The 27589-nt window shown below is 46.6% G+C and overlaps 3 protein-coding genes across 11 annotated transcripts in view; 1 reads left to right on the top strand and 2 right to left on the bottom strand.

Annotated features, from left to right (window-relative positions):
• Positions 1–13901, bottom strand: part of KDELR1 (KDEL endoplasmic reticulum protein retention receptor 1) — a 123810-nt gene extending 109909 nt beyond the window's left edge. For 2 of the 6 annotated variants that reach the window (XM_083707834.1, XM_083707835.1), the window contains exons 1-2: positions 13741–13890; positions 11736–11810 (exon numbers count right to left, since the gene is read on the bottom strand). The gene's annotated coding sequence lies outside the window, so the exon portion shown is untranslated. Of the gene's footprint in view, positions 1–11735; positions 11811–13094; positions 13268–13510 lie in introns of those variants that run through there. The other 4 variants (XM_083707837.1, XM_083707839.1, XM_083707836.1 and 1 more) reach the window with 4 other exon arrangements.
• Positions 13902–15471: 1570 nt separating this feature from the next.
• GRWD1 (glutamate rich WD repeat containing 1) lies at positions 15472–21601 on the top strand. Its single transcript, XM_083707804.1, has 7 exons — positions 15472–15784; positions 16990–17107; positions 17972–18137; positions 18219–18432; positions 18546–18688; positions 20031–20228; positions 20711–21601. The coding sequence occupies exons 1-7, from the start codon at positions 15487–15489 to the stop codon at positions 21020–21022; spliced, it is 1449 nt and encodes a 482-aa protein (XP_083563930.1). The 5' UTR covers positions 15472–15486; the 3' UTR covers positions 21023–21601.
• Positions 21602–22593: 992 nt separating this feature from the next.
• On the bottom strand, positions 22594–27565 carry TSEN34 (tRNA splicing endonuclease subunit 34). Of its 4 annotated transcripts, none has more exons than XM_083707283.1 (5): positions 27486–27565; positions 26052–26324; positions 25496–25658; positions 24655–24900; positions 22594–23140 (listed from the first exon to the last, which is right to left on the bottom strand). In XM_083707283.1, the coding sequence occupies exons 2-5, from the start codon at positions 26298–26300 to the stop codon at positions 22953–22955; spliced, it is 846 nt and encodes a 281-aa protein (XP_083563409.1). In that variant the 5' UTR covers positions 26301–26324; positions 27486–27565; the 3' UTR covers positions 22594–22952. The 4 variants fall into 4 exon arrangements, with proteins under 4 accessions (XP_083563409.1, XP_083563412.1, XP_083563410.1 ...); XM_083707286.1 differs by having other exon boundaries at positions 26052–26308; positions 27484–27556; XM_083707284.1 differs by having other exon boundaries at positions 27280–27554.
• Between the last annotated feature and the right edge of the window lie 24 nt (positions 27566–27589).

The raw sequence follows: 27589 nt of genomic DNA, 5'->3' as shown, positions 1-27589 counted from the left end.
GGAAGAACTATGAAGAAGGGACAGGAAAGAGGTTTATAGAATTAGATGCAGTGTAGTAAAGTACTGTACAGTAACTGGATAGAGTGAAGTAATTGTTTTTTCCTTTCTCAATCTTATAATACTAGTTCACGTGGGCCATCAATGAAACTGATGGGCAGCAGAGTCGGGACAGACAAGAGAAAGTGGTTCTTTCCACAATGTATAATTAATTCATGGAATTTGCTGCCAGAGGATGTGGTGTGATGGCCACTGGCTTGGAAGGCTTTAATGGGGGATTAGACAAATGCATGGAGAATAAATCTATCAATGGCTACCAGTTACGGTGGCTATATGGAACATATTCTGAGGCAATGTGCCACGGAATAATTAGTTACTGCCAGACAACGGCAGAAAATATCTACCGCCTTCATGCTCAGTCTGTGAGGCTCCTGAAGGCATCTGATAGGCCATTACAAGAAGCAAGATGCCGGACAAAGTGGATCTTTGGTCTGATCCAATTGGGCTCTACAGGCAGCCAGGGTCAGAGGTGCCTTAGTGTGAAATTCCAAGATTTGATGCCCAATAGTCACATGAGCCGTGCCAGGCTCCACCCCTTTCAATGTCTGTTAATTAGTAACTTAAATGTGCCCTTATGTGTAGGTTTGCTCATCAGCCCAATTCCCTCTCCCCTTCATTTATCCTGCTCTGATATACGGTGATCTTCAACCTGCAAAGGATATATAAAGCCAGGGAATGTTCAATTACCAAGGTAGGAATGAGATGCAGAGGGGGGACTTCACACAGGAGAGACCGATGATATTGCATGCTGTTGTTGGGAAAGGATGCAGAGCAGTGTAGAAAGCAAATCTCACAAATTGGTCCAGAGCCAGATCTTTGGCTTCAGGGTTTCTGGTTTGGGTTAATTAGCATATGCAAACTAGCAACAGGCAGATTTTTTCTCAGTTTCCCCAAGGAGATACAGCAAAGATCTTCCTCCACTCTCACCCGCCTCACTGTAGCAAGGAGTCACTGAATTTTGTCTTTGTTTCTGAATTTCTTGTAAACATCCCCCTGGGCTCACAGCAAGCCACTGATCCAATCTTCGCCTTAAAACAGGAATCTTTCTAAGGCAGACAGTGACAGCCAGGCCAGGCCTCGTCCTACATTCAACTCAAGAAGAAATGAAGGTGACGGCAAGAGGAGACAACAGAATATGTCTGGTTACTTGCTGAAGGCAGAAAACTCCTACAGGGGACAGTGGCTCTGGCCTGATACTTGTAAAATTAGACAGTACCAGACCTTCTACCCTAGGAGGTACCAGCTCAATCCAATTTGGCACCCTGTTTGTTAGCTGGGGGCTGATCCACAACCATAATGAACAGTGCTGGCTTCCTCTTTGTGCCAGATCACTGGCTGTTTAGCTGCTTTCAGATCTTGGGTCAAGGCATAAACCTTTGTCTTTGACCACAGAGCCATGATCTGGGCATGAAGTGAGAAATCTCCCAATGATAATATTACAATGTCAGGGTGAATACTGTTGCTATTCACCCCAGTTAAGAAAAAAACAAACCTGGAAGAATATGTGCCTCAGCTCAGGAAAGGGGAAGCAAACCAGTTCCAAATAAATGAAGTAAAATTGAAATCAAATAAATCTAAAGGGAAGGTTTACAAAATGTTAGAACACCACTATGGGGTGAGGTATGAGTGAAAACAGAGATAGCCTCATTGATATTAGTCACTATAAGAGCATTTCTACACAGGGGCTGTATAGCAGAGAAGTATATGCACAAACTCCCAATATTTTAAAAATTATTTATTTATTTTTCAAGCCCATTAACTTTTAAAGTTCATGGTGGTAGGGTGGTTTGCTGGGAGAGTTGTATGCCATTTGTCACTAACTACGAGACCAAAGCAAATTCCAGTAAACACCATGAGACTCCACAAGCCCATTCCACAATTTTTATTTTTATTTTGATAACAGGAGTAGATGCTCTCTTTGGTTAAACCACTGCATTTTCTCCAGGCAAAAAGTAGTACACTTGCTCAGAAAAAGCAACAGAAGTGAAACCTTGGGGAAGATGTCTGCAAGGACAAAGGGGTGTTTACCAAGTACTGTACTGCAATGACTGTGTAAGAAAAGCTCTGAGGGACAACTTAGAGGTGTGTATGCATCAAGCGGCAAATCATCTCATGTGACCCTGCACTGCGTAGATCATTCATCCCCAACCTGGTGCCCTCCAGATGTTTTGCATCACAATACCCATTATTCATGGGCATTGCCAAGGGAGAGCAGGGGAACAGCTGCCACCCTAAATCAATCAAAATCAATACAAATCTGAGGTTCTGCTCCCCCAAACAAAAGCCTGCCCCCCCAACAAAAATCCTAGCTACGCCCATGCCATTATCCCTCACTACATTCAGCCATTCCTTCTTCGCCACAGCTTTCCAACCTGCAATTGTTCCCTCGCTTTTTCATCCATCCATTTGTCTCTCTTTCCCTCACTTGTCCAGGCATCCATTCATCTGTCACACAGAAGAAAGCATTAGGGTTCAGAGACCCACCTTAGGACTAACAGTTCTCATATCCAGGCTGCAGGCCTGGAGTGCAGTCAGATGCAGGTGAAACTTGCTGCTTCTCCTTGTCCCTGCTATGTAGTGCTATGTAGTGCTTTTTCATTGCTGCTGCAGCAGCATGCTTCTTCCTGATTTCAGATTGGGACACTCAGCTGGATTCAGCAAAGTGAAAACAGGTAGCCCAACACCAGGCCTCTGGAATAGCTTGCCCTTGAGGCATTCTCAGAGGAACAGAAATTGAATTTCAGATGGCATGAATCTGCTTAAATTCCAAACAAACAAACAAACAAACAAACAAACAAACAAACAAACAAGTCCTCCAAGCAAACAAGGCAGCTACCAGGCCAGGATCTGAGCTTTTATATTTGAGGGCAGAAAACAACTTCACATACATATACACGTGGCAGTTTACAAAGACCAGTTACTGATCCTGTAGGATATTCCTCCTGTAGGATCTTCAGCTTTACCATATGACAGAGCTTGCTGGCTAGAGCCACATGGAGCTATCTGGCCTATTCTCTAATACTACATGTCTACTGCGGAAGCTGTCCACGTTGCAGAGGATTTTCAGCATGTCCTATGACGCACAATCAGTTCACACAGTGCATTAGCCAGGCCTGGGGTGGCCTCACTGGTGGTGAGCCTGAGCGGAGAGCATGACCAAGAACGCAATCCATATCTCTTGTGGCTCCGCATGGCAGGAGAAGGTGGGCAATGATGGGCAAGCTGTAACAGAAAGACACGCCTGCCCTTACTAATCTCCTTATGTGAGAGAATCCTGACAAACTTCTGGAAAGAAACGACAACAGAATACGATCTGAAAGAAGTTTCTCTATGATGGCATGTTGCCCATACATATGTTTAGAGATAGGTGTGAACCAAGGGGCTTCCAAATTCACTGTACTCAAGGCCCCAGGAAATATCTGGACGGCATGATGACGATCTGCCTATATAGCGACATCATGGAGCATGGTGCTTCATAGCACAAGAGAACAAGTAGCTTATAATCTAAAATCAGACATAAGGGAGAGGAGAGCCCTTTTACTGCAAATGTTAAATTGTGAGCCCCTTGGGACGGAAACCTGTCCACTTCAATTTTGTAAAGCGCCATGTACTTAGGTTTCACCACAGCAGGATATGGAGGCTAAGGGGTTATGCCAAAGGCTTCATGGGAGAGGTCCTCTGCCATGTCTCCCACTAACCATTCTCTACACACCCTTCCTTTCTTTCGATCCACTTACTCCAACGTTTGCAACCTGCCACCAGTCCTTAACATGTAAGCGCACGTGACTCCCACTAAACAGGTTCTTCTTTCCTTGAACCCCTTCCCTTCTTTCTTTTCTTTTGCTCTCTGTCTCGTCCCCCCCCCCTTTCTGATTTAATCTCCAGGATCTCCACACTTCTTGGCTGCATGATGCCAAGTTATTATCAGCTCAGAGACAGAAAATGATTCCCTCAGTCATTCTCTCCCTGCTGATGCAGCTGAACATTGCAGTTATTTCGTAGAGAGCCTGGCGATGAGGGGTGGGATTCCCGTACAAATAGCTGCTGCCGTTTCCCCAGAGTCAGCTGCATCTCAGCTCCCTGGAAGCCTCCAGGTGCAAATGAGAATGAAACTCAGCTCAGTTACACACTAGTCTGCAACACCACTAAAATCACACACATTTGGGTATAGTGGCACCTTGGTCCCATCAGACATGTACAAAGACATCACAGCAGACACAATGATGTACTAGATAAGGTCTCTCTTTGAAGAGGTGTCTACTACGCACCACAGTGTGACTGCGGGAATATATGTAAACACCAACACAAATATGTAGCACATGTGTTCCCAATGCCTATTTCATGCCTAGAAAATGGCTATGGAAATGACCATATGCAGTACACACAAATACAGCCTCCGAATACACCAGCCGCATAAAGGCATCATCCATCAAAATTACACAATACGGGCACAGAAAATAACTTTGGGGAAGAACACACTCACACATCAGTACTACTGCAAACATTTCATAATATACCACAAATACCATCATAATGGTCACACACATTTACAGCGGCATGGTGGCTATAAGAAAACAGCCAGAAATGCATCACAGCCACGCAACACCAAGACACACAATGACACCTAGACAACATACATGCCACCAATGTAACAAATGCACAGGAATTTATAGCAGAACACACAGAGACACAAAATCAAGCCATAACTCAGCCCTCATGTTAAAAGTATGATATCAAATCAGCCACTGTGTGAGGATCCAGGATAGCTGTTGAGAAACAGGACTTTACTTGACATGTTACTTCAAAGAAAGCTGCTCCCAGCGCCTTCCATTTTTGCATTAAGAAACTTGGTTATAACCCAAGATTGCGCTACGCTACCTTTTGACCAATGTTTCAAGGCACAAAGACAGGTTACAAAACTGTAAAGCACACAAAAATACAATTGCAAACACACACACACCAACCAGCAGCAGCTAAAGATTTTTTTCCACGTACAGCACAATTCAGCCAATGCAGACTTGAATAAATGAGGCTTCAGAGGTTTTGGGGAATTGGGTGAGAGAGACCAGCAGCAACAAGGCTCTATGAATCTCTGTGGGTGGGAAGTTTCCAAGGTGTGGGATTGCCACTGAGAAAAGCCTCCCCCTTCATATTAATCAGCCTGATGGGTCTCAAGCACTGCTCTTAAGGCTTGGTCAGGCTGTAGGCTGCAGGTGTATAGCTAGCTCTGCAAGGGCTAATGAGCCTTTAGGACAGAGGGTGGATGAACTGTCTCCCCTATGGCTTGATGGTGCCCTTGCCCTGTTCCCTCTCAGACCTTCTCTTTTGCCAAGTAAAGGCTTTGACCTCCTGTGACAGGACATCTAGAACAGCCTTTCCCAACCCGGAGCCTTCCAGATACCATTTGTGCCCAGGCTGGGGAAGGCTGATGCAGAAAGAGCATCTGGTGATGTAGCAGTGACAAAAGCAGATGGGCTGCCCCTGCAATCTGCCTCTGCCTCTGCTTGTTTTGCTGGCTCACAGGCCATGAGTGATGCCTTTTCACCTTTGAGCATCGTCCTATGGACTTTTCTATGGCAGGGTAGCGCACTCAGCTGAACCATAAGTCTGATTTTTCTTCGCCCACCTTTTTAAAATCCCATGCCTTTTAAAGTCTTCTGATGCCCTCAAGCCCATAGCCCTCTCACCCTTCTCCCCATCCTGTCATGCGCTACCCTGAATCAGGGCGGCTCCTTTTCATTTTCCCCTCTTACTTTCGGAGCGTTCAGTGACTAGTGTTAATTTTCATGCTGACTGCAGCCCTGACAGGTGGCAAGTCCCATGGGAGGCCTGCAGCAAACCCACGAGGTGCCAACGCCTCCCTGGTATGCAGCGGGCGAGACCCGCAAGCCATGCCACTGCTTAATTTAGCTTTCATATCAAATTGGGAAATCAGCGGAAAAGCTACAACATAAACAGGCCCGAAGTCCCAAGGGGAGCCCGTTAAATTAACCCAGTATGCTACAGGCTGGCTTCTGTAAAATACCCCAGGCTGAGATAACAGAGGAAGGCTTGTGGGAGTTGAAGGAGGGGGAGGAATAACTCAGGTTTGGGACTATGGCAGTGGGGAAGGAGGAGGAGCTATGATTAGAACTGGCCCATAATCTAGACGGATGGGACTTTTGTCCCGGACGCACTGGCTCTGCAGAGGTTCCAAACAGCCAGCTGCCACTGCTGCGGCAGGCACAGGGCTGTGAGTTCAACCCTTTTCAGCCGCCTTGCAGTTGTGAAATTAGAGTGCCACCCAGTGGCTGCGACCTGCAGTGAAGTCCCTAATTTCCATTCTGGTCATTGTCCTGTATTTTCCAGCACCACAGAGAAAGAATTGCCACTTCAGTGGAGATGGTGAGGCTGGGATGGGGCAGAATCCAGGACAGCTTCTCACTGACACAGATCAGATTGTTTAGATCCAATTACTGACATGAAAATGCATTTTTAAACGTAATAAAACTGAACAGTGAGCTAGTTTGGAGTGCTACCCATTCACGTTCCCCCATAACATGCCCTTGCCCTACCCCCACCACAAACAATGAATAGGCAATGGAGCAATCCCAGGTGGCTGGATGAATCCAGCCTTTCTCCTTAATTGATAAGGTTCCTTGCCAACGCAGGTGGGCAAGAAGCCTGCATTTGAACAACAAGGGTGAAGTCATTGTCTGGCCTACACACCGGGAATGGGGACCAAGGCATATTTTTGCCCTCTGGCAGAAGAAGGAATGCTAGATTAAACAAGTTATACTAGGGAAATTCAGAAGGAGAGTAGCAAAGGGGGCAAAAGGAAGTCCACATGGCCAACTTTGGAGGGGAGAGATCTCCTGCAGAGATCATGACTCTGGAGTGGAGCACAGGCTTGGGAAGACCTTCACCAGAAACCCTAAAGAGCCACTGCCAATCAGAATAGAGAATACTGGGCTCAATGGACCTAAGGCCTGATCTGGTATAAGGCAACTTCCTATGTTCCTACTGAGATGGCAGCAGGAGCTGGAGCCACTAGGCTGCTGTCAGCACCTGACATCCTTGGGCAGCTGCCAGGTCCCCTGTGCAGGGATCCCAATGTAGATGTCCACCCAGTGTCCTTTGAGGGACTCTGAGCAACAAAAGAAGGCTAGATTGACCACTCTTTTATTTTTCCACTCTGCTCTCAACCCAACGTTGCTCTGGAGCATTGTGGGAAAACTAAAGGGCTGAGAGACCCACTTGCCCGCAACTGCTTGGAAGGGATACAGGCTCCTAAGCTTGCCAGGGCTTGCTGACAGAGGAAGGGGCTTACCAGAGGATTGTTTGCCCAGGACTCTCCTCAAAGCTAGCGATCACTCATGTGTGAAACTGCCATTGACTCATTTAGTTTAGTACTGTATACTATTGACTCCCAGCAGCTTGCCAAGGTCTCAAGACACTAGGAGCTGAACCGCAGAACGTCTGCATGAAAAGCAGGAGTTCTACCACTAAGACATCACCAGCAGTCCTCAGGGAAACCTCCTAAATTAACTCAGTATGTTACAGGCTGGTTTCAAAAAAAAAAACCCACTCTAGGTTGAGATAACTGGGGAGGGCTTTTAAAACTTGGAAGGGATGGATCTTTACCTTAAAAGAGGGAATTTGGGTCCCACTCACACAAGCACACATACACCAATCAGTTGCATTGGAAGGTAACTACTAGAGCACGAGTATAAACTAGAAATTGCATTTGTATTTTATTTTGTTCAGCAACTTTGTCCTGTATTCCTCTTACTCTTTATCCAACCGGTCATTCCTATCCTAGCAAAACTCTTCTTTGGTTTACCCTAATTGGACAAAAAAAGCACATTGTGCTCATGAAGTAGGACACTGAGGTAAGCTGTCAGCTTTAGGGTACTGACTCTACGGAGATACCGATTCTTTATCTAATGGTCACATGCTTGAAAGGGCTCTGGGACTGAAGCCGGCACTGCTGCAGTTCCCCACAAGTACAAAATTTGAGAGAAATTTGCTTGCAGCTTGGGATAGATGAGGCTGGGCACATACCTGATGCCCAGGTGTGAGTGAGTGGGAATTCACTGGTGCTGATTTGGCAATACAGAAAGCCTAGCCAAGGGCATCAGAAGAGTTTGTTACATTTGTGCAGCAGTGGGATTGGAGCTAGTGTCGGGAAAGACTGTTTTAAGAGGAAAGTCTTTCTGTCAGTCTGTCTGTCTGTCTGTCTGTCTGTCTCTCTCTCTCTCTCTCACACACACACACACACATGATTCTATGAAAACACACAAACACATCCCTACACCTGCTCTTCAGGAATTATTATTTGCACACAGCCTTGGGTGTGAAGCACTATTTCAGCTCCTTGCTCTGCCATGAAGCTCACTGTGTGACCTTGGGAAAGACACAGTCTCTCAGCCTAACAACTTGGCTTCACAGGGCTGTTGTTATGAGCTGACAACTGCAAATCCCATCCTACATTGAAAAGTGTTACAGGCATTATAAATAAGAGAAAGCTTAGGCTGAGCTGTAAGGAAAAGCCCAAGATGGAAAGCAAACCACCCTGGCGAATTATTTGTGCAGGTCTTTTGACTAGCCAGGTGGCTTCTAACCAAGGAGGAACTGCCCCACTCCACAACTATCTTTGCTAACACTCAACTCCTCGCCCCCACCTGCATCTGGCTTCAGGACCTGGTTTGTTAGCAGATATAACGAGGCAACTTCATGAGTCAAACCAGTCGACAGTCCAATGCAGTAATGTCTGTCCCGACATGTTAGGCAGGGTTACCCAATATTTTTGACAAGAGATGATGGGGACTTTACACAAGTAAAGCAGGTGCCACAACCACTGAGCTATGGCCCTTCTGGAAAGTTAGGGTTGCTGCCTTGCTCTGGCAGTTTCTGGAACCTTCCTTAGCTGCACCATAGAGAAAAATTCAATAAGCATTCCTCACGCTGAGAGGAGCCTCACCTAATGAATTTCTGGCTGACATGGAGCTGTTTTAAGGCACCAGAGCCTTGCCAGAAGAAATGTATAAAAGGCTGCAAGACAAATTGTTGCTTTTTTTTCAGCATTCAGGAACTTGACACCTCTCAACCTGCCAGAAAGGTTCTTCACCTCTGTTCTCAGAGGCAGCTCAAGACAGACAATGCAAAAATGCCACCCAGGCGAAAAGCACATCAAGTCAACTAAATCATTGCCAGTTTCATGCCTTTTAAAGTGTGGCACAACCTTGGACTTCATAACTGTTGGGTTATCCCCATGTGCTGTAACAAACATATAGTAGCACCTGCCCTCGTTCAAAAGGTAGGAGTCTGGTGCCACGTTGATGTGACCCTGAAGTGCCATAGCCTGTGTTGCCTCTACTGTGGTGCCCCCTGCTGATGCCCTCCAACTTCTCAAGCTGCTGTTTCTCTTCTTCCTTGCCCTTTCAGCGCTGGCTTACTAACGTACAGCATCCAACTGTCACTGTCACCAGCAGCCAGCAGCTTCAGCTGCCCGCCACCAGAACCTGCCGGTGCGCTGCCTGCCTTGTCACATTATGGGATGCGACCCTCCCGCTCGACTGCACACAGCAAGTTTCTGGCTGAGCTGTGGCAGCCGGCAGGCTTCGGGACATGCTTGTTAGCAATTTATGATCCTGCTGAGGATAGATGGCAGCCTGCAGGGCTGGGATTCAAAGGAAACTGGGATTGCTGTAATCTCAGAGACACAAGGCGGGGGTGGGGCAGCGGAGAGAGCGCTGTACCAAGGCAAAAGCAGTAGGGAGTCCTGTAGTGTGGATATCTGGCCAAGGCGAAGCACTGGTGCAAAACACAGGAGCTGCTGGGGTTGGGAACTGGTTTCCCAGGGAGCAAGTTTTGTCTCTACTTGGCAGCCCTTGGATAAAAGTTTCAACAGATTTTAAGAACTCTTTTTGTTTGTTTCTTAAGCAGGCTTGTAAGTTATTTACCAAGTTGCTTATGGCGAGTTAGAATCCCCTTCACATTTGCAAACGAAAAGAAAATGGTTGGTGTTTGTTATTCTTAACAGAACTAAATCTAGCTATGCCTGGACAGGCAGATTGCAGCAGAGGGAGAGAAGCAAGGCAGGATCACCCTATCAACTCTGCTGAGAAATCAATTCCATCAGGCTTCCCCTCTCCCCCATCTATCATTCAGTCACATCCATTCCATCAGGTTTCAGCAGAGGGAGAGATGGGTTTAGCTCCTCTTCTGCTTGAACCATTTCTATTCCAGCTGGTTATTGTAAGAACTTTGCAATTTAGAACTAAAGTCTGAGTTTGCATGTTTTTTCTTCTTCCCTCGCAATCTCTTCTTTCGTGCCATGACTTTGTAATCCCGAGATCAGGGACTCTATTTCTGATCTTTGTAAGCCACTCTGGGAACCTTTTTGGCTGAAAGGCCAGGTAAATATGTGCTGATTAAGTCATTAAATAAATATTGTTCATATCTAGGAACAATTATGAACTTTTTAGCAAAACTGGGTAGTGGTGTTATTTTAAAGAATGGCATGTTGCACTGCTGAATGTCGGGTTTTCCCATGAATCTTTTAAATTAAAATGAACGTAAGAAGAGCCTGGATCAGGCCAAATGACACATTGAGTCTAGGAGCCTTTTTCTCACAGTGGTCAACCAGATGCCCAAAAAGAGCCGAGTGCAACAGCACTCTCCCGCTCCTCGGAGTTCCTGCAATTGGCATTCAGAGGACTACTGCCTCCAACAGTGTACATTAAGGTTTCTGTTGACACAAGGCTCTGAACTGAGACCTGAGTGTACACTGTTTGTACAGTGGAGAGGGCTCAGTAAGTATGAAAATTGGGGAACTCAATTGGGAGTTTCAATTTAAAATGTTGGGAGTGTATGCAAGAATAAGCAAAATCCACATGAATATAATGGACTAGGGTGGGTGAAAGGAGCTTATGCTATGATTGAAGTATTGCTTTTGCCCTTTTATTTTATTTTCACCTAGTTGAGTATGCACTCAGTGACATAGGAGATTGCACAGTAAGGTTGTCACCTTTCTTTGTTTCGACAGGGACTTCTCATGTGTTTGACAGTAAAAAATTCAGATATTCTACAGTGGCATTGCCATGCAGCTGTTAAAGGCATACACCTTGAGGCGGTGGGCCTTTTGCTGCTCTCTCCTGCCATTTTTAAACCACTCAAGAGCAAGAGCATTTTGCTATTTTATCCTTTAAGAGTGTGTGTGTGTGTGTGTGTGTGTGTGTGTTTTGCTTTACACCTTAGGATCTAGAGGACTCTGACAACTCTGACTTGGCCAGATTAACCCCCCAAAACTTGACTCTGCCACTGCCAGATCTGTACTTAGCTCCACATCCAGCCACCATTTTTTTTATTTCAAAAGTTGGCGATGCCAAAAATTTTGTGTGTTCCCACTGCCCCTGACACAAAAGTAGGGATTTTATAGTTCAAATTGTCCTCTCCTTGAAAGCTTATTTTCTCAGCCACACCCATATCGGCTGGGTTCTGGGGAAATCTCTTTCAGTAAAAGGATATTACATATAATGACATCTCATACTTCTTAAATTCCTTGAGAGTTTGGTCAAAAATCCAAAATACAGAATTAGTGCAACTTTGTCAGCAGAATCTTCTAAAGTTCTCTACTCACACAGAGGCATAATCATTCGTAGCTGACTAAGTGAGCTGCTTCAATATAAACTCACCATGTAAGTACAGTACTCTTCTCTAGCAGGCAAGTCACGCCAGTCCCTATGTCCTGCTGAAATCCAGTGGATAACCTTTTGAATAAGAAAAAGGGAGAAAGGTGAATGAGGTACTAACAAGCGCACTCCTATGTATTCCCTCAAAATTGAGCCCCATTGGACTCAATGATGATTACGCTCAGGTAAGTGCAGCATAAGCTAGGCAACTGTAGGAAAGGAGACTATTTGTGACTATTTTTATTTGGTTTTGTTTTACGTGGTGGAAAATGACATAGTTGAGGTCATACTGAATTCTGTCTTCCAAGAGCGGTTGGGATTAGAAATCATAGAATAGTAGAGGCAGAAGGGACCCTGAGGATCATCTAGTCCAATCCCCTGCAATGCAGAAATATGGAGCTGCCCCATATGGGGATCAAACCTGCAACCTCTGTGGTATCAGCACCATTAATTTCTAAGAAAATAAATACTGCAGTTTGCACCTGCTAAAAAAAATCACCTCCTTTGACACAGAAATCCTGCCAGAAATCCCAAATGTTTGAGAGCTAGCTGTGGCTATTCAGGAACAGTCTGCCCATGCTCAGAGACACAAGTACTTATTATGCATATGCCATGGCTAAGGTCTAGTACTAAAAATAAACTAATGATCTAGTTTGCTTAGTATGGCTGGCTGCTTTTGTTCTTCTGTGTATATAAACTCCTATGTTTGTAATAAAAACCTTTAAACCACTTTCACGGATGCCTTACTCATGTACAGTGGTACCTCGGGTTAAGTACTTAATTCGTTCTGGAGGTCCTTACTTAACCTGAAACTGTTCTTAACCTGAAGCACCACTTTAGCTAATAGGGCCTCCTGCTGCCGCTGCGTGATTTCTGTTCTCATTCTGAGGTAAAGTTCTTAACCTGAAGCACTATTTCTGGGTTAGTAGAGTCTGTAACCTGAAGCGTATGTAACCTGAAACGTATGTAACCCGAGGTACCACTGTATATATTAAATAAATCTGTCAGCAAATAAACTGGCCCTTTGATTGATGACAATGTTCCACTTATTGTCATATGAAGGACCATAGCTCAGTACAAGCCAAAGGTCCCTGGTTCGATCTGCAGCATCTCTGGGTGGGGTTGGGAGACTCTTGCCTGAAACCCTGGAGAGCAGCTGCCAGTCAGTGTAGACAATACTGAGCAAGATGGACCAATTGTCTGACTCAACATAAGGCAGTTTCCTATGTTCCTATCTCAGTAGTCAAAATTGCGCATTTGTGTGCGTTTTAACTAGATAATTAATTCATTGAAAGTGAGGCGAGAACAACGAGAGGATAGTGATTTTTAAGTGCTGTGAAGTAGAATAATTTATAGAATTACCGCGGCTTGGTTTATGGGGAGAAAAGCAACAGGCGCCTGAAGTGGAGTATACCACCGAGCCTTTCAGTAGCACTTTAAAAACAAAATTTAAATAAATCAATAGGTCTGCGGTGAATAGTCGGTTGCCATGGTAATGGAACCAATTGCCCTTTTCTGAAATGGCGCTTCGGGATAGCGCTCTTTGTGGGGGAAGGGAAGTCCTCTGCCCTGTTCCAAGATGTCCTTTGATAAACTTGCCCACACTTAAAATGGCCGTTTCGGAAAAAAAATTAATAGGTGCATCTGTATGTAGTGCACGGCCTCTTTAGAGACAGCGCGGCTGCCGACTGCCCTTTTCTAAGATGGTGGTGGCCCGGGAGTAGCGCCTCTCAAAATGGCGGCAGGCATTCTCTGCCCATACTCAAAATGGCGCTCACCTTTTACCGTGTTTTCAATGAGGAGTAAAGCCGCGCAAATCATAAAAACGGGCTACCGCCATTCCAACTTCCCACAACTCTAATTTCCAGCGCTGACTTTCAGAGAGAAACTTCTCTAAGACTGCATTTATTTAAAACATCAGTTTCCCTTAATAAAGATGGCGGCATTCTTCTCTTTTAAAAAATGTGACTGGGTGCTAACGCTCAATACGGCTTCTAAACTCTCTTACCTAAAATATCTTAATTTGAATTCAAAGTGCGGAAGGAAGGCTTTGACCCGCTGAGTTACTAGGAGCAGGTTTTTTGAACCCCAACCGTGAGAGGGAGAATGACTAACGTTTTCCAATATGGCCACCTGTTTCTTTTTCCTTTTAACTGAATTAGCGTTTCCCTTTTGAGAAACGTAGACCAAAAATTTTAGAGCGATCATTCCAATAGTCAAACACGGGACAATGATCGTTTTGACGTAATTTCCCCTCGGATGTCGAGTGAAAGTGATAGCAGCCCATAGGACACAATGCAGAAATTCAGGAATATGTAGTGTAGCTATGGTTGGGCAGAAGCGTGCCCCAAAGTAGAATCTACCTGAAACGGGGTTTTATACTCTTAAGTTCTTGTTTTGTGTGACGAATGTGCGTGTCTGTTTGTCTAAAGTCTCAAAACATTTGCAAATTGTGCCGCAAATGCAAATCAAATACTCAGCTGTCTTTTTTATTCCTAACGGGTAGGATGGGGCGCTGAAGCTGAATAAGTTACAAGAACTCTGCAATTGAAGTCCAGGGATTTTATATTTAAAAATTAACGCTACACCGCATCTAGCCTTTGGCACAACAAGCACCCTTTTAAACGGTGTTTAACAACTTTATTAATAATTTAATTTATTAATCACTTCCTATGAAACATCCCAAAGCGATTGATGATAAAAAGGTATAGCTTCTTAGGGACAGAACTACCTAAACCGTATAGAAACTTATTCTTGTATGTTACTACAGTGGCAAGAATGTTAAAGGTAAAGGTAAAGGTACCCCTGCCCGTACGGGCCAGTCTTGACAGACTCTGGGGTTGTGCGCCCATCTCACTTAAGAGGCCAGGGGCCAGCACTGTCCGAAGACACTTCTGGGTCACGTGGCCAGCGTGACATCGCTGCTCTGGCGAGCCAGAGCCGCACACGGAAACGCCGTTTACCTTCCCGCTGGTAAGCGGTCCCTATTTATCTACTTGCACCTGGAGGTGCTTTCGAACTGCTAGGTTGGCAGGCGCTGGGACCGAGCAACAGGAGCGCACCCCGCCGCAGGGATTCGAACCGCCGACCTTTCGATCGGCAAGTCCTAGGTGCTGAGGCTTTAACCCACAGCGCCACCTGCGTCCCTGGCAAGAATGTTACTTGCCATAAAATGCAAAGAAGCAAAGGAAGAATGGATACAAAAATTTACGGAATTTGCAGAAATGGCGAAACGTACCAGAAGAATAAGACAACTAGATAACACAATTTTCATAAAAGAATGGAAATGGTTTATTGAATATTTGCAGATAATTTTTAAACAGATAGCAACATTGGCAGGATTATTGTAATAACCCGAAGTTTCATATATTTAAAGATGAATAAATGAGTAAATTAAGTTAATTTGGACATGCAGAAGATATAAATTTAATAAACCGTAGAAAGAGGGGGGAAGAAAGTCAAGTTTTGAAATGTCAAAATGATTGCAAAATTAGTGAAGTGTATGTATAAACTTGAAAAGTAAATATTTTTTTAAAAAAAATAAGGAAGGTCTAGCTTCTCACCAGACGAAGTTATTTTGAAAAATCTTCCATACAAGATACACTTCAGCGGTATTTAAAGTGGTCTCTGGAATGCGCTTGCAACTCAAAAGTCAGAGCTTTACATGCAGTGAAGTCATACTAACGAGCTCCTCTAACAGAAATGTGGACACTGTAAATCGAAGTGCTCGCGTTAGTCTCTCATTTCTGCGTCTATGTTGAGTGTACGTCATCGAAGGAGGAAAAGGCATGCCGAGCCCATAGTGGGGCGTGGCTATGGAGAGCAGCTGCCCGCTTTCAAGATGGAGGAGCCCAGCACATGGGATGAGCCGAGCAGCGGCTCCAGTAGCAACAATGAGGAGGATGAGGACATGGAAATGGAGGAGAAGGGGCAAGAAGAAGAGAAGGGTCGAGGGGGAGCTTATGTGCCAGGACAGGGGGCCCCTCCAGCACCTGGGGAAGAACTGGTGATGGACGAGGGTGCCTATCGCCTCTATCATCGTGCAGGCACAGGTCAGATCATGTATTGGAAGAAGGGTGGGGGGGGGTCTGTCTTTTTGGACTGGAAAGGAAGGGGACGCATGCTAAGGTGAACGGGGAAGGATTCCAAGATTGTAGACAGGGAGGAATGGAGGTGGGAATTTGTCAGGGTGTAGATGCATTGGTTCTTCGATGTGGGCCACACAGGGGTTAGTTTGGTTGTATAGGCGAGCCTGACTCCTAAAGACCTCAGCCACAAATATTATGGGAATGTGGCATGGCATGTGATGAGTGGCTGTAGGTTAGGAGCGTCCTTTAGGGGCCAGAAGATAGGGTGTTTGTGTGTGTGTGTGGACGCAGGTGGCACTGTGGGTTAAACCACAGAGCCTAGGGCTTGCCAATCAGAAGGCTGGCAGTTCGAATCCCCGAGTTGGGGTGAGCTCCCGCTGCTCGGTCCCTGCTCCTGCCAACCTAGCAGTTCAAAAACACCTCAAAGTGCAAGTAGATAAATAGGTACCGCTCCGGCGGGAATGTAAACGGCGTTTCCGTGCGCTGCTCTGGTTTGCCAGAAGCGGCTTAGTCATGCTGGCCACATGACCCGGAAACTGTACGCCGGCTCCCTCGGCCAATAAAGCGAGATGAGCGCCGCAACCCCAGAGTCCGTCACGACTGGACCTAATGATCAGGGGTCCCTTTACACACACACACACACACACACACACACACACACATATATATATGGTAGGTTTAAAGTGACAAGGGGTATGCACTGAACCTCATTTGTAGCAAACCCATGACCTCTTCATTCTCACCAGCCACGTTGGTAAAGTTGCAAAAGCTGTGGCTAAATAGTAAGATTCAAAACAGATTCCACTGCATGTTTTTTGCACAAAGTTAGTAATTGTGAGTACAGAATTAGGAGCTGAGGGCAGTGTCAGTCCTCCTGTTATACTATTTATATCAAAAAGGTGGAACAAATATTAAAAACACCACAAAGCAATTTCAGCATAAATATTTCCGGCAGAAAGGCCTAAAACTAAATCCGCAGTAAATTTACATAGCACCATGTGTTGCATATGTGTATATGTTAAGATACAAACAATTGTTTGCATACGGCAAGGAAGGTTATGACTGTAAATCAACATGATGAAGAAAACTCACAGTAGATATGGGGCAAAGAGGGGAATTGCCACAGAAAGGAATGCTGATGTCCCTGTGTCTCCTTTGACCCTGTGCAGGTTCCCCTTGCTTGAGCTTTGACATTTTGCGAGATGCTCTTGGAGAGAATCGCACCACCTACCCGCTGAGCCTTCTTCTTTGTGCTGGAACTCAGGCTGAAACTGCCAATGCCAACAGGTGAGTTTGTGAGGAGCTTGGCTTCCAGCAAGCCAGCTACACTTGTCCTACTGAAGCCAGGACAAGAGGGCCTGTGGCAGGGATGTGGGACCCCCTGGCCTTCCCTTGTTAGACTCAGCTTTGCGGTCAGTTGTCTGGAATGCTGGGAACTGTCGTTCCCACCATTTCATAGAATCATAGAGTTGGAAGAGACCACAAGGGCCATCGAGTCCAACCCCCTGCCAAGCAGGAAACACCATCAGAGCACTCCTGACATATGGTTGTCAAGCCTTTGCTTAAAGACCTCCAAAGAAGGAGACTCCACCACACTCCTTGGCAGCAAATTCCACTGTCAAACAGCTCTTACTATCAGGAAGTTCTTCCTAATGTTTAGGTGGAATCTTCTTTCTTGTAGTTTGGATCCATTGCTCCGTGTCCGCTTCTCTGGAGCAGCAGAAAACAACCTTTCTCCCTCCTCTATGTGACATCTTTTTATATATTTGAACATGGCTATCATATCACCCCTTAACCTCCTCTTCTCCAGGCTAAACATGCCCAGCTCCCTTAGCCGTTCCTCATAAGGCATCGTTTCCAGGCCTTTGACCATTTTGGTTGCCCTCCTTCTTGAACTGTGGTGCCCAGAACTGGACACAGTACTCCAGGTGAGGTCTGACCAGAGCAGAATACAGTGGCACTATCACTTCCCTTGATCTAGATGCTATACTCCTATTGATGCAGCCCAGAATTGCATTGGCTTTTTTAGCTGCCACGTCACACTGTTGGCTCATGTCAAGTTTGTGGTCAACCAAGACTCCTAGATCCTTTTCACATGTACTGCTCTCAAGCCAATGTCTCTCATTTTCTCTCCCCGCTCCCTGCAAATAGGCTGATGGTGATGAAGATGCACCACCTCTATGGGACCAAACGCGCTGGCAAGGATTCTTCAGGGTCAGAGAGTAGCAGCGACAGTGAAAGTGATGAAGACGAAGAGAAAAAACCCCAACTGGAACTGGCCATGGTCCCCCATTATGGGGGTATTAACAGAGTTCGGGTACGAACCATATTTCCTGCTGGTTTCTCACTCTGCTCCCGCAAAGTTCTCTACCTTAATGGTCTGTTGTTGTTTTGATAGGTGACAGAATTAGGTGGATCACAGATTGCAGCGGTTTGGTCTGAGAAGGGGCAGGTGGACATATACGACCTACAGCGACCCCTCGTGGCCCTGTCAGACTCTCAAGCCATGGCAGCCTTTCTGCGAGAAGAGCAGGCCAAGATCAAACCCGTCTTCTCATTCGCTGGGCATATGACGGAAGGATTTGCTGTGGACTGGTCTCCCAAGAAACCAGGTAATCAGCTGGGATGGAACGGGGATGGAGTTGGCAGAGCTGGGAACGTAGGCACAGGAGACCTGGACCGGCGGGACTGCAGTTCAGAATAACTTGTGCCTCACCTATTCCAGGGACTCTTTTGACTGGTGATTGTAACAAGAACATCCATCTGTGGACACCCAAGGAAGATGGATCATGGCTTGTAGACCAGCGGCCTTTCACAGCCCACACTGCATCAGTTGAAGACCTGCAGTGGTCCCCAAATGAAGCTACGGTGAGGAAGTGGTTTGATGGGTGCAGCTTGCTTTACAGTGAAAATTTATGTGCTTGGGGAAATGTTACTGTGCTTCCTAATTACCTAGGACTTAATCAAAGTATTTCAAATCAGCTAAGGCTGCATTTTTTATTTTTTAAAAAGGCAGTTGCCTATTATTTCTCTTGCATATGCTTGGCCACAAGGTTGGTTTAATGGAATCTGAAATCAGATTGGCCTTGATTTGTATTTTTAAAAAAGATATAGTCGAAGATCAGATCCCGGTGTCAGGTGAAGTTTTCCTTTGCAGGTGGGCTTGAATTTAAGCTGGTATTGTAAAGCAAAAATGTTCCTTTGCCCACACGATTTTCCTTTCCTCACATGCTTTGAAAGAATTTTCCTTTATGCTGCCTTTGTGGTTTGAAACCAAATTGTGTGGGCAAAAGAAGCAGGTCTTGTTGTCAGTTGCAGCTGCAAGCCCCACTTTCCTTAGAGGTTGGCTCTACTTGAAGTTATTGAGTGGAACCAATTCCAGGGTAGCTTGCATTTGCCGCTACATTTCAAAGGAATTGAATGTAAACCCCGCTTGTCAAAGAACAACTCCTGATCCTCTGCAGCTGTATTTTTACTTGACCCAGCTTGATAAGACATCAGGTGGGGATTTCTTAGGGGTGGGGACTGCCTTACAGTGGCCATATTAAGACCCCTGCCAGGCCTAATGCTGTGCTCTGCCTTTGCAGTCAGAGATAGTGATGTTTCTGACTACCAGTTGCTGCAAACCACAGGAGGGGGAAATGCTCTGGTTCTGCTTGCAGGCTTCTAATAGGCACCTGACTGGCCACAGGGAGGACAGGAAGCTGGGCTTGATTGGCCTGTTCCAGCAGACTCTTCCTATGGTCTGAATTAGGCCTGCAGTACAGAGGTTCTCCACTGCATCACTTTGCATGGGTTTTTCCATATTTCCTTTTACCTGTGTTCCACTGCACTGGATATACCTGTGCCTTTACTCCTTCCTATTCATTTTGGACTAAATTTCAAATTCTGCAAAAGCTCGACACGAACAGCACAAAACGTACATATTTATTATACGAAGCAAGTCATTGTACCTAGGCACTGCTTTGCCAACCTGAGCACAGGTTGTTAAGCCAAGATTTGTAATTAGCAGGTAACTGGTCCGATTCAGAACATCAGTGCACAAGTTTTGATGCTAAACTTCGACAAGAGTGCACAGGGGAAAGGCCGATTTAGACGACTTCATAAGGGCATACTGCAATTTGCATGGGGAACAAGGCCTGATGCAGGGACGTGAGAGCTCTCTGCTATGTTTAACCATAACAATTCTTTGCCCTTGTTCTTGGATCAGGTTTTTGCTTCCTGCTCAGCGGATGCCTCCATCCGCATCTGGGATACACGGGCGCCACCGGGGAAAGCCTGCATGCTGACCGCCAGCCAGGCGCATGATGCAGACGTCAACGTCATCAGCTGGAATCGAAACGAGCCCTTCATCGTCAGTGGTGGCGATGATGGGATCCTCAGGATTTGGGACCTCAGGCAGTTCCAGGTTAGAAATCGCTGTCAAAATGTTAGGGAAAACCTTTGGATCAGGAGTTGGCAACCTAAGGCCCATGGGCCACAAGTAGCCCACGGGAGTCATTTAAGCTGCCCGTGAGCCGAGCCACCCATTCGGCGAGTCCCCGCATGCTGCGCTAAACCAGCACGGCGCAGGGACTCACTTCTGCAGCACTGGAAATCGCGGTCATGCTCACTCATGCACACATGCGATTCGGTCCCACGGAGGTATCTCTGCTGGAGTGAACTGGCCCAGGCGAGGTAAACCTTGCCGACCCCTGCTTTAGATGTTGCTGAACTACAACTCCCATCAGCCCCAGTGAGCATGGCCAGGGATGATGGGAGTTGTAGTTCAGCAACATTTGGAGGGACAAAGGTTCCCCACACCTGTACACACTATTTCCCCTTCAAATCTTCTTCACAAGCAATAGCCCTCAAACTCAGCCCTTCTTTTGTCCTCCCCTTTCTCTGCAGAAAGGGTCAGCTGTCGCCACCTTCAAGCAGCACACGGCACCCATCACGTCCGTCGAATGGCACCCTACAGACAGCGGCGTGTTTGCAGCCTCCGGCGCCGACGACCAGGTGACGCAGTGGGACTTGGCTGTGGAGCGAGATGAGGAAGCAGAGGCCAAGGACCCAGCTTTGGCCTCCATCCCACCCCAGCTGCTGTTTGTTCACCAGGGAGAGAACGACATTAAGGAGCTGCATTGGCATCCGCAGTGCCCTGGCACCCTCGTCACCACAGCCCTATCTGGCTTCAACATCTTCCGGACTATCAGCGTCTGAGGGAGAGCAAGGCTTTCAAAATGGCCGCCTGGGGTTTGCGGACCTGTTGCTAAGAGAGGTGCTATGCCGCAGTACCCTTCGTTGCTTCTTTCAAGATGGCTGCAGTCTCTCCTCCCTGTGGACTCTAAAACCTTCTAAAAAATGGGTTCTTTTGTTGGTTTAATAACTAACTTTTGCTTTTGGAATAGGTCTTCACAGCTGCCCCGATTAAGCTTTGCAGTCTTTTGATGAGGTCATCACCTCTCCCTGTCATCCCGTTAATGAGTGATAATGATTAGAATAGCCTTTGCTCTGGTTTATCTACACTCATTCCTCGAACAAATCGGATGATTCAGGTCTCATTTAGATATTTCCACTCCGCTATGGGAAGAGTTCAAAACAGACTTAATGGCTTTTTCTGTATGTGGGAACCATCCAAACGTACCATGTATAAAACAGTTTGCAAGCATCTGCTTAACTGTTCATCAGAGCCTACCACTGATGCTATGGGGGGGGGGGAGGAAACTGTTTGTAAAGAATAATGTATTTTAAATAAATATAAATTATTTTGGAGGGAAGGTGGAAACCCCGTCAACATTTTGACAGGCTGCATTTTTCTTGTTTTACCTCTGTACAAGCTGGGACATATTAAGCCCGCGGCCCAGCACCAGCCATGCAGAGAGAGCCCAGCAGGGGCTCTCTAAGCCTGATCCATTTGCCACTTACTGAAAACAGAGAAGAACTGGGGGGCAGCATTACCCTACAATAATTTCTCTGATCATGTATAATACAGACTACATGATGAGGCAGGGCTTTTTTATAATTGTATTTTTTATGTCGTGAGCTGCTCTGAGAACCACGAGTGATACACAAATTTAATAAAAATTAATTTTTCAAAGTGGAAGCTAGGAATTCCCTTTGCCCCGTGTCGCTAAGAGCCAGTGTGGTGTAGTGTCAGACCAGGATCTGTGAGACCAGGGTTCAAATCACTGGCACTCACTGTGGGTAACCCTAAGCCAGTCACTGCCTTCCAGCCTAACCTACTGCCCAGGGTTGTTGTGGGGAAGAGGGGTTTGTAGTTGCAAGCAGAGAGGCCTCTGCCTGAATGTAAAGGTAAAGAGACCCCTGACCATTAGGTCCAGTTGTGGCCGACTCTGGGGTTGCAGCGCTCATCTCGCTTTATTGCTGAGGGTGCCGGCGTACAGCCTCCGGGTCTTATGGCCAGCATGACTAAACTGCTTCTGGCGAACCAGAGCAGCGCACGGAAACTCCGTTCACCTTCCCGCTGGAGCGGTACCTATTTATCTACTTGCACTTTGAGGTGCTTTCGAACTGCTAGGTTAGCAGGAGCAGGGACCGAGCAATGGGAGCTCACCCCATCACAGGGATTCGAACTGCCGACCTTCTGATCAGCAAGTCCTAGGCTCTGTGGTTTAACCCACAGCACCACCCACATCCCCCCGCCTGAATGTAGCTCTCAATAAATAAAGGAAGACTCACAGCTGTTGCTCTGGCCCCACCAATTCACCACAGGCTGCTCACCCCCCACAAAGATTGCCTATGGAGGAATGTGGCCTTTGGGCTGCAAAAGGTTTCCCCTGATAAGGCTCGAATCTCTTCCCTTTATTTCTGAGCACGCACAAACCTTGTCTCTGGGCAGCTGGAAAAAGACAAATTACACTACTGCAGAGACGCTGCCAAAGTCAGTCCAAGTATTTCTCCTTGGCCATCTTATTTATGTACACAGAGCTGCCCTCCATGAGACATTCGCACATGGAGATGTCTGCTGGGAGACTACACACACCGACAGTCATTTGCACAATTGTAATGTGGAGGGTGAACTGTAAACGAAGTAAGAGAACAGCCGGAGTAGACTGTGCTATAATAGCTGAAGCCCAGCCCCGCGCCACTGTCGGAACGGCAACCCTAAATCAAAACTGGCATCCTGTTCTCACTGCATCCCACTCCACTGCAAGGACATAAAGACTGCAGTCCCATCCTGGTCCACCGAACACAGCAGCACCGTCTTCTTCACGTTGGTGCCGAGGCGTCCTGCGCTGACAACATCACACAGGGAGAGAGGGGTGTCTTTAGAGACACACAGGGCAATGTAATGGGCATGGAAACGCATGGGGTCACCTGTAGGAGGGAGGGAGAAAGGCGAGGTTAGAAGAGGGAAATAGCCCGTTGGCTTCCTCCCTCCTTAACAATTGCTCTTCATTCTAGAACGAAGCCGTTTTGAATGTTGCCATAGCAAAAAATGTCCTCAAGTCAAGGAAAGGGCAAGTCTTTTTTCCTAAGGTTAGCAGCAACCACTACCTGCCCAGCAAGAACCCTGGGAGCAGCAGCGCTGCAAAAAAAAGGGGGGCTAAGTGCTTGGGATTTTGTAAGTTTGTGGCAGGTGGGCAAAGTCCCTTCTACCATCAGACCACTGTCAATACCAGGGGTGGGGAACTTTTCAGCTGTGTGGGCCAAATCTTTGAGGCATCAAATCCACCTATCACATGATGACATCATCATGATGTCACCCACGTGTCAAATGCATAGCTTTGCAAGTCTTCCTACTTTAAACACTTGATTTCAGAAGACTATGCTGGCTGGCAGTGGCTCTCTAGGGTTTCAGAGAGAACTTCCTGCCTGGAAGGCAAATGGAATAGCATGGCAAGAACCTTGTACAGAGGCATTCACCCTGCCATAATTTATTGTATAGTCCCACTTCAGACGTAGGTGGCGCTGTGGGTTAAACCACAGAGCCTAGGACTTGCTGATCAGAAGGTCGGCGGTTCGAATCCCCGCAACGGGGTGAGCTCCGGTTGCTCGGTCCCTGCTCCTGCCAACCTAGCAGTTTGAAAGCACGTCAAAGTGCAAGTAGATAAATAGGTACCACTCCAGCGGGAAGGTAAATGGCGTTTCCGTGTGCTGCTCTGGTTTGCCAGAAGCGGCTTAGTCATGATGGCCACATGACCCGGAAGCTGTATGCCGGCTCCCTCGGCCAATAAAGTGAGATGAGTGCCGCAACCCCAGAGTCGGCCACGACTGGACCTAACGGTCAGGGGTCCCTTTACCCTTTACCTTTACCCACTTCAGAGTTCTATCTACATATACATGTTCTTTAATTTCTGCACTTCCCTTCATCCCAAGGAGATTTCAGGGCGATGCACAGCAAACCAAAGAAATGCTGTATTTTATTCTGTAGACATTACTCCTCAAACCATTAGAGTACTCCTGCCTTCCCCATTTTCAGCAGACCTCTATTCACTATAGAAAGGAAGGCTGCTATTCACTGCAAAGCAGAACAGGACTCTCAATCCCTGTGTGCAAGGACAGAGGGAGGCATTTGTTTATTCAAGACGGGGCCAGGAATCCTGCCTGCCTCTTTAAATGCCTCTCACCCTTTCAATAGAGGGCCGGCTAGGCCTTTCAGCAAATATTAATTCACTCCTGGGCTAAGAGGCAAAAACGCAGGTTAAGATTGCTCAGCTTTTTATTATTTGTATTTGCCCTTGTGACACAGGGGAGCATTGATATCATGCTCTCTGCTCAGAGGGGCAGACTCTGAAAACCATAGCATTTGTCACACACACACACACACACACACACACACACACACACACACAGCTTGGATTCCCCAAGATCCACAAGCCTGCCACTACCTGGATAAACAAGGAAGTCGCCCCCAAATTTGCTCCCACTGGTGACGTAGTAGCCCCGTTCCCAAAGATTCTGGAAAATGCGGTAACGTAGCTCGTGGTCCTCCTGTCCAGCATAAGGCCAGTCTTGGGATTGGACATGCCAGTCCACCTCTTCTTCTGGGCCTGGATGTACTCGTTCTGTTGGGAGCTGGACCATCATAGATTGTCGAGGAAGCACAAAGGTGGATTCCGGTTCTGCAGGAGGATCTGGAAATATAATACAGAGTGGCTTGTAACCGGGCTACCTTAAGGACTACCTTCTTCCATGTATTCCCTCCTGTGGCTGTGGTCCTTGTAAGGCCACTGTTTCCCCACCCCTAACCTATACCAGTCATAGTTTAGTCCTCCTGCAAGGGACGCGGGTGGCGCTATGGTCTAAACTACTGAGCCTCTTGGGCTTGCCAACTGGAACACTGGCAGTTTGAATCCCTGCGACGGAGTGAGCTCCCATTGCTCTGTCCCAGCTCCTGCCAACCTAGCAGTTCAAAAGCACACCAGCGTGAGTAGATAAATAGGTACCACTATGGTGGGAAGGTAAACGGTGTTTCCGTGCGCTCTGGTTTCTGTCACGGTGTCCCGTTGTGCCAGAAGCTATTTAGTCATGCTGGCCACATGACCCGGAAAGCTGTCTGTGGACAAACGCCGGCTCCCTCGGCCTGAAAGCAAGATGAGCACCGCAACCCCAGAGTCGCTTTTGACTGGACTTAACCTTCCAGGAGTCCTTTAACTTACCCCCTGCAGCTTCCTGGGGCACTTCCAAATAAAGCAAAATAGTTGCCACATAGCAAACGTTGACACTCACCTCCCTCTTCCTGCCGCCGTTTCTTTGCCCGGCCCTGGGCTATACGTTCTGCAAGAGTACCCAGGACGGCTTTTCTCTGTTCAGCCGCCAGCCGAACCTGCTCCTGATAGCTCTCCTCTTGCTTGTTTTGGTAGGCGGCCACCTCCTCAAGGGCTGAAGGATCCTGCAGACACAGAGAAGCAAGTTCAGCACTGCCCATTCTCTGACCACATCCACACCATGCATATAAATCACCCACGGGCACACACATGTCCACAGAGACCTTCCCTGCTGCCCACTGGGTCCTCATGCCACCCCAATGAAATCAGGCCTGAAAGAAGTATTCTGTTTTAGCCAATATAATAAGTTGCAGTGTGTGCTCAGTTGCAGCGTGTGTATGGGGCCCACAACAGTGCCTCTGGTTTGCAAATGTGCCCTGGGGTTCAAAAAGGGTGGTGGCCCATGATCTACACTGCATAATTTGCAGCAATTAAGCAGAGCATCCTTCACTTTGGCTCCAGGTTTAGGGTTTTTTGTTTTTTTAAAGAGAACTAGCAACGACTGGTTGAACCATCACCTGGCTTTTATTATCTCGAAGGGGTTGGGACGCTGCGTTTTTGAACAAGGCTGCCAACCCCTTTTCTGCCAGTAGCCGGACCTCTTCTGGGAGCAGCTGCAGGGGCAGCCCCAGCCGCACATTCTGCCGCGGCTTCCGAGCTAACGCTCCAACCAGTGTGCCGACAATACGATGCTCCTCCCGCAATCTCCGCGCATCAGCAGCATTCCACACAAAAGCCTTTCCCTCCAAGATGTGGATTCGGATCATGCCTCGGCCTGTACCTGTGCTTCCCTGAGAAGATGGGAAAGGAACAACCATAAAAATACTATAACTATCACTTGACTTCAAGATTTTTTGGGAGGGTGGTGGGATCCACTCTTTTGAAAGGTTTTGCCAGCAGCCTTTGGCGTAAAGGCAACTGGTTGCCGGAGGTTCTTATACTAAGCACTGAAATGTACCTAAAATGGCAGAGGCAGGTTACTTTACAGATCACCTTTTTTAAAAACAAGTGGGTTGGCTTTAATCTGCTCTCTCCACTGCTTTCTCCAAATAGGTTTGTAATTTATGTAAATAGTTTTATTGTTTATAAGGCTTCTCTTATGCTGATCTATGGGCTACTTTTAAAATGAGGCTGCATTTTAAATTGCATTTTAACCTGTATTATGGGGTTTTTCCCCTATTATGTTTTTACTGTAATTTTACTGGTGTTAGCCGCCCTGAGCCCAGCTCTGGGCAGAGAGCGGGGTATAAATAAAAAATATATATTATTATTATTATTATTAAGCAGCATAATCTCTCTGCTCCCAGAACCCAAAAGGATATGTTGGCCAATCTCTTCTCTCTCCCTTAACAGAAACACAGCAGCAATACAATGACTGGTCCAGGGACATAAATAAGAATAAAATGGGTGGCAAGGTGGGGGGGTGCTTGGGGTGCTTGCAGTGGATTGGTTGGGGGCACCTCTCTGGAATAAACTGTTTTATGCAAAGGGAAGCAAACACATGCAAATACATGCACATTGCACCGTAAGTCTGAAACTACACACACGCTTAACTAGGCAATAAGCTTCAAGTTTCAGACAACAGCGATCATTATGACCAACGGACCTTACGTCTGATCTTCGGATGAAGGGCGGTATACAAATTTAAGTAATTTATTTATTTATTTATTTATTATTATTAATTTATTATTATTATTATTATTATTATTATTATTATTATTATTATTATTATTATTATTATTATACCAGATGAAGAGTAGGCTGCTAATAAAGGTTGGAACGATGTACTCTCCCTCCCCTGGCTGACACAGCCTCTCCGTTTCCTGCAACATCACCCCAAAATCAAGACCCTTCCCTAAATCACCAACACCCCTGCCCCTTCCTTCTTCCCAGGACCCAGGAGTCCTAGCACCCTCCCCAACCCGTTTTAATCCCATAAACCACTTTCACACCGGGTCGCCTTTTGCTTTTAAGCCATGAGGTTCCTCTTGCGTGATAATCCCGAAGATATTTTCCTCCCCTTAGTCCCCGCCCCCTTGCTCTAAATGACCCTCCA

This window comes from Podarcis gaigeae (genome assembly GCF_964106915.1).
Source record: "Podarcis gaigeae genome assembly, chromosome: 13".
Classification (NCBI taxonomy): Eukaryota; Metazoa; Chordata; class Lepidosauria; order Squamata; family Lacertidae; genus Podarcis; species Podarcis gaigeae.
This window is presented reverse-complemented; position numbering and strand designations above follow the sequence as displayed.

Bases quoted from the DNA above. Each gene is read 5' to 3' on its own strand.
- TSEN34 (XM_083707283.1), bottom strand. From the start codon at position 26,300: ATGATCCGAATCCACATCTTGGAGGGAAAGGCTTTTGTGTGGAATGCT. The intron at 24,901-25,495 runs GTGAGTGTCAAC...TTATATTTCCAG, and splicing joins ACGGCGGCAGGAAGAGGGAG to ATCCTCCTGCAGAACCGGAA. The intron at 23,141-24,654 runs GTAGTGGCAGGC...TCCCTCCTACAG, and splicing joins CGACTTCCTTGTTTATCCAG to GTGACCCCATGCGTTTCCAT.
- GRWD1 (XM_083707804.1), top strand. From the start codon at position 15,487: ATGTTGAGTGTACGTCATCGAAGGAGGAAAAGGCATGCCGAGCCCATA. The intron at 15,785-16,989 runs GTCAGATCATGT...GACCCTGTGCAG, and splicing joins CTATCATCGTGCAGGCACAG to GTTCCCCTTGCTTGAGCTTT. The intron at 20,229-20,710 runs GTTAGAAATCGC...CTTTCTCTGCAG, and splicing joins GGGACCTCAGGCAGTTCCAG to AAAGGGTCAGCTGTCGCCAC.